Raw genomic sequence first — 7,042 nt, 5'->3', positions numbered from 1 at the left:
AAAGAGTTGAATAGATGGTGTTAACTGGCATTTAGTAACAAAACAGCAATCTAAATGCATTAGTGTAAAGCCAGCCCCTGTAGCATCTGTATTTGATGCTGCATTTTGACAGAAAACACAAACGTAATGCAATCACTGACCTGAAGGTAAAGGCTCCGGTGGAGACGTTCACCCACACCTGAAGCATCAGCGCTTTAGAGCCCATGGAGAGCACATGGAGGAGGCAGCGCTCCGACTGCTGCTCTGTGACGTGTGCAGAACCGTGAGGAGACTCCTCTGCTACACACACTTCATCTTCTACAACACACACACACACACACAACTCAAACGTCTTCAATGAAATTTATTAAAAACATTCTTGGCAAACTGAATTCAAGTTGAAATAAAAATCATAACATGAAAACCATTAAATAAAAAAAATTATAAAAAATAAAAATAAAAAGGTGTCAGAAGTACTATTTACTAATAAAAAATGAATTACAGAGAAAGTATAAATATAAACCAACTGATAAAATGACTAAAGCATACACTATAATAACATATCTTAAACCATTCTTCCATTTTCCTTCGGCTTAGTCCTTTTATTCATCAGGGGTCGCCACAGCGGAATGAACCTCTAACTTTTCCAGCATATGTTTTACACAGCAGATCCCCTTCTGGCTTGTAACACCCATACACACACCCATACAAACTCTCATTCACACACACACATACACACTCTCATTCACACACACACATTATAGCCAATTTAGTTCATCCAATTCACTAATAGCGCATGTGTTTGGACAGTGGGGAAGACCGAGGTACCCGGAGGAAACTCACGCCAACACAGTCCAAACACATGCGCTACAGGGGAATTGATGAACTAAATTGGCCATAGTGTAGGAGTGTGTGTGTGTGTGTATGGATGTTTTCCAGTACTGGGTTGCAGCTGGAAGGGCATCCACTGTGTAAAATACACCTGTATGCTGGATAAGTTGGTGGTTCATTCCACTGTGGCAACCCCTGATGAGTAAAAGGTGTAAGACGACGGAATATGAATGGATGAAAGACATTTATGACTGTTCAAGACCCCGTGGACATTGTTGCTGGAAAAGCATCCACTGCGTAAAACATATGATGGATAAGTTGGTGGTTCATTCCGCTGTGGCGACCCCTGATGAATAAAAGGTGTAAGCCGACGGAAAATGAATGGATGAATGACATTTAAAACTGTTCAAGACACCGTGGACATTGCGGCTGGAAAAGCATCCACTGCGTAAAACATATGATGGATAAGTTGGTGGTTCATTCCGCTGTGGTGACCCCTGATAAATAAGGAACTAAGCTGAAGGAAAATAGATGAATGAAAGACCCCGCAGACACCCTGGATTATTTGCACAACCCTAGTAAGTACATAAATAAAGCTAATTTTGTCTTACCCTTTTTAGAGCATCCGTCTTCATCTTTCCCAGCCCGCACCCACAGCGATGCGCTGAATCCACTAGCCATATGAGGCCAGCAGTTCTGTCCCACTAAGGGCAGGTGGAAGGGTGCAGTGTGCCAGGGAGAGGAGCGCAGGTGACCAGGTCGGCTCATGTCCAATTCACCACGCCCTAGCGGTAGTTTACCCCTCAGAAGAGTGTTTACACCACCCTTACCAGCAGCCGCCCCATGAGGCCTGGTCCCAGGGGAGGGGCTCAGGCCAGGACCCTCAGAGCCGGGGATCATGGGAAAGGACATAAAGTAGAGTGGCTCTGTGTCTGTGTTTGCCTCCACGATCTGAAGCACACCTCGCAGCAAGATCTCCTACAGATGATCCAAACAAACACAAAATCAGGCAACCAGTGAAGAAGATATGAAAATCTTCCTCCGTTTTCAACACTGCAAAATGTTTAACATGACATATTATAATATTTATATTGATGGTTTGGTTTAAATGTAAATTAATAAAATACAATAAGTTAAATTGTGATTTAACGGCATTATATCATGGAAAACTGTATTATTACTTGTTTTCATTAAGCAAATAAAATGGATCAAATGTGTCAGTATTAATCTTACTAAAGAGTTGTTGAAACAAATGCTGTTCCTTTGAATATTTAGATTAATATAATCCTGTGAACGTGAAATGCATTAGGGTTTGCACAAAAATATGAAGCAGCACAAATGATTTAGAAGCGTTTCTTGATCATCAAATCAGCTTATAATTCTGAAGAAAATATGAAAATCCTCCTTCATTTTCAACGTGTTACAAGACAAATTTTAACATTCTGTAAGAGTTTAAGGCCAGTAGGGTTCGGTGCTGAGACCAAAACTTAATTTCACTGTATGAGAACGTTTATTACATGTTAACCATATCTTTGATTAAATAGTTTCTTTTATGAAGCTAGTTTTTCCAGAAAATCTACAATAATTGTGACGTCCTATGATCTATGAGTCTGTCTGGCTGGGATTGAGGGTTGGCTCCACCTTAATCTAACTGCTATAGGAAACACCTGTCAATTACCACTCTGGACCCTTTAAAATCCTATGGTTGGCGTTTGTAAGGAGGGCTGCTGCTTTGGACTTGACTTTTGTTTTGTTTTATTCAATTATTTTGTACATCCAACATTGCTACACTACATTACATATTCATGCATAGGAGTATCTGAAACACCACTGATTCCTGACTACTACATTTACATATACAAGTTGTTTAAAACTGTTTCTTTAATAAATTATGTTATATAATTTTGGCTTTCTTGGGTGTTCCTCTTTTTTGTTACTGTACATCCTTGTAAGACATGGGGCATAACAGTAATAAATATAGTGGAATATTCAGGAAAAGAAAATGACATCTTAATTGATTATTATTATTATTTTTCAACCTTATAATTTCAATAAATATAATTAATATATAATTTAATATAATTATTTTATTTACTTATTTACATTTCTCTGTAAACATTATAATTAATATATAATTTAATATAATTATTTTATTACTTATTTACATTTCTCTGTAAACATTATAATTAATATATAATTTAATATAATTATTTAATTTACTTATTTACATTTCTCTGTAAACATTATAATTAATATATAATTTAATATAATTATTTTATTACTTATTTACATTTCTCTGTAAACATTATAATTAATATATAATTTAATATAATTATTTAATTTACTTATTTACATTTCTCTGTAAACATTATAATTAATATATAATTTAATATAATTATTTTATTACTTATTTACATTTCTCTGTAAACATTATAATTAATATATAATTTAATATAATTATTTTATTTACTTATTTACATTTCTCTGTAAACATTATAATTAATATATAATTTAATATAATTATTTTATTACTTATTTACATTTCTCTGAAAACATTATAATTAATATATAATTTAATATATAATTTATTTTATTACTTATTTACATTTCTCTGTAAACATTATAATTAATATATAATTTAATATAATTATTTTATTACTTAATTACATTCCTCTGTAAACATTATAATTAATATATAATTTAATATAATTATTTTATTTACTTATTTACATTTCTCTATGAACATTATAATTAATATATAATTTAATATAATTATTTTATTACTTATTTACATTTCTCTATGAACATTATAATTAATATATAATTTAATATAACTATTATATTTACTTATTTACATTTCTCTGTAAACATTATAATTAATATATAATTTAATATAATTATTTTATTTACTTATTTACATTTCTCTGTAAACATTATAATTAATATATAATTTAATATAATTATTTTATTACTTATTTACATTTCTCTGTAAACATTATAATTAATATATAATTTAAAATAATTATTTAATTTACTTATTTACATTTCTCTGTAAACATTATAATTAATATATAATTTAATATAATTATTTTATTTACTTATTTACATTTCTCTGTAAACATTATAATTAATATATAATTTAATATAATTATTTTATTTACTTATTTACATTTCTCTGTAAACATTATAATTAATATATAATTTAATATAATTATTTTATTTACTTATTTACATTTCTCTGTAAACATTATAATTAATATATAATTTAATATAATTATTTTATTTACTTATTTACATTTCTCTGTAAACATTATAATTAATATATAATTTATTATAATTATTTTATTTACTTATTTACATTCCTCTGTAAACGTTATAATTAATATATAATTTAATATAATTATTTTATTACGTATTTACATTCCTCTGTAAACATTATAATTAATATATAATTTAATATAATTATTTTATTACGTATTTACATTCCTCTGTAAACATTATAATTAATATATAATTTAATATAATTATTTTATTACTTATTTACATTTCTCTATGAACATTATAATTAATATATAATTTAATATAACTATTATATTTACTTATTTACATTTCTCTGTAAACATTATAATTAATATATAATTTAATATAACTATTATATTTACTTATTTACATTTCTCTGTAAACATTATAATTAATATATAATTTAATATAATTATTTTATTTACTTATTTACATTTCTCTATGAACATTATAATTAATATATAATTTAATATAATTATTTTATTACTTATTTACATTTCTCTGTAAACATTATAATTAATATATAATTTATTATAATTATTTTATTACTTAATTACATTTCTCTGTAAACATTATAATTAATATATAATTTAATATAATTATTTTATTACTTATTTACATTTCTCTATGAACATTATAATTAATATATAATTTAATATAACTATTATATTTACTTATTTACATTTCTCTGTAAACATTATAATTAATATATAATTTAATATAACTATTATATTTACTTATTTACATTTCTCTGTAAACATTATAATTAATATATAATTTAATATAATTATTTTATTTACATTTCTCTGTAAACATTATAATTAATATATAATTTAATATAACTATTATATTTACTTATTTACATTTCTCTGTAAACATTATAATTAATATATAATTTAATATAATTATTTTATTACTTATTTACATTTCTCTATGAACATTATAATTAATATATAATTTAATATAACTATTATATTTACTTATTTACATTTCTCTGTAAACATTATAATTAATATATAATTTAATATAATTATTTTATTTACTTATTTACATTTCTCTATGAACATTATAATTAATATATAATTTAATATAACTATTATATTTACTTATTTACATTTCTCTGAAAACATTATAATTAATATATAATTTAATATAACTATTATATTTACTTATTTACATTTCTCTGTAAACATTATAATTAATATATAATTTAATATAATTATTTTATTTACTTATTTACATTTCTCTATGAACATTATAATTAATATATAATTTAATATAATTATTTTATTTACTTATTTACATTCCTCTGTAAACATTATAATTAATATATAATTTAATATAACTATTATATTTACTTATTTACATTTCTCTGTAAACATTATAATTAATATATAATTTAATATAACTATTATATTTACTTATTTACATTTCTCTGTAAACATTATAATTAATATATAATTTAATATAACTATTATATTTACTTATTTACATTTCTCTGTAAACATTATAATTAATATATAATTTAATATAATTATTTTATTTACTTATTTACATTTCTCTGTAAACATTATAATTAATATATAATTTAATATAATTATTTTATTTACTTATTTACATTTCTCTATGAACATTATAATTAATATATAATTTAATATAATTATTTTATTACTTATTTACATTTCTCTGTAAACATTATAATTAATATATAATTTAATATAATTATTTTATTACTTATTTACATTTCTCTATGAACATTATAATTAATATATAATTTAATATAATTATTTTATTACTTATTTACATTTCTCTGTAAACATTATAATTAATATATAATTTAATATAATTATTTTATTACTTATTTACATTTCTCTGTAAACATTATAATTAATATATAATTTAATATAATTATTTTATTACTTCTCTGTAAACACAGAATAAAAAATATATTTTATGGTACACATTTCATTTGCCGTTTTTACTTGGAGCTTTTAAAACAGAAGCTGTTGCTTTGATATTTATAATAATGCTTTCTACAAAATTATGAAGCAGCACAAATGATTTCAACATTGATAATTAAAATAAGTGCTTCTTGATTATCAAACCAGCGTATAATTCTGAAAGATCATGCGACACTGAAGACTGGAGTAATGATGCTGAAAAAAAGAGCTTTAAATTGCGAAAATAAATTACTATTTTAAATGTATTCAATCAAAAAACATTGTGAAATTGTAAAATTATTGACAGTATTTTGCAATAAAAGAAAATGCACTTCTAATAAGTCAGACAACTCTAAAACTTAGTGTACTATAGTAACTCAATAGCGTCAAGTCCATTCACACCATTTATGAGAACCAAGCAAAACTATATGGAGGAGCAGGAGTGTGAGTTAGAAATAAAACAAAGAATCAAATTATTAATGAGTATTATCAATGCATTAATGCATAACTACAAAATAAGAGCCCTTCAATTCTCATAGAAAGCACTGCTGTGTCCCTGTATTAAAAATGTATAAAAATAAACGGATTGATTTCACAGGCCAGACTCTGCTCAGATTGATAGTACACCGTGTCAACTATACCCTCTTCAAATATGGCCAATGTGGATTTATAAAATAAGCCTCCCCTCCAATCCTCTATAAAAAAAACTGCTTATTTCTCTCTGGCAATGCTGGTCCTCCATATAACTGAGCCTTGCATATTCTTAAAGTGAAAAGCATATTTCAAAGCAGACTGAGGGTTATTTTTAACAATTTCCCTCTTCATTTCAGTACAACTGAACAGCTCCTGACAGCCACACAAAACAATCCAAGCTTATTTGTCCTGCTCTACATACTGCAGCCTTTACAAATATGAGCCGCTGATGGGATTTCTGTCTGATGGCGCATGTTTCTGTCTCCTGCTACAGGGAGAATGCACTAACACTGCCATCA

At 25.5% G+C, this 7,042-nt stretch overlaps 1 protein-coding gene across 2 annotated transcripts in view; it reads right to left on the bottom strand.

Moving 5' to 3' along the window:
• The window catches only part of lyst (lysosomal trafficking regulator), a 190,463-nt gene that overhangs the window by 100,539 nt on the left and 82,882 nt on the right, over positions 1-7,042 (bottom strand). For both annotated transcript variants that reach the window (XM_056470332.1, XM_056470333.1), the window contains exons 13-14: positions 1,422-1,788; positions 141-297 (exon numbers count right to left, since the gene is read on the bottom strand). In XM_056470332.1, coding sequence (XP_056326307.1) covers positions 141-297; positions 1,422-1,788 — 524 coding nt within the window. The remainder of the gene's footprint in view (positions 1-140; positions 298-1,421; positions 1,789-7,042) is intronic.

Source organism: Danio aesculapii, chromosome 13 (genome assembly GCF_903798145.1).
Source record: "Danio aesculapii chromosome 13, fDanAes4.1, whole genome shotgun sequence".
In the NCBI taxonomy this organism is placed as follows: Eukaryota; Metazoa; Chordata; class Actinopteri; order Cypriniformes; family Danionidae; genus Danio; species Danio aesculapii.
The sequence above is the reverse complement of the archived record's forward strand: the minus strand, read 5'-3'. Positions and strand labels throughout refer to the sequence as shown.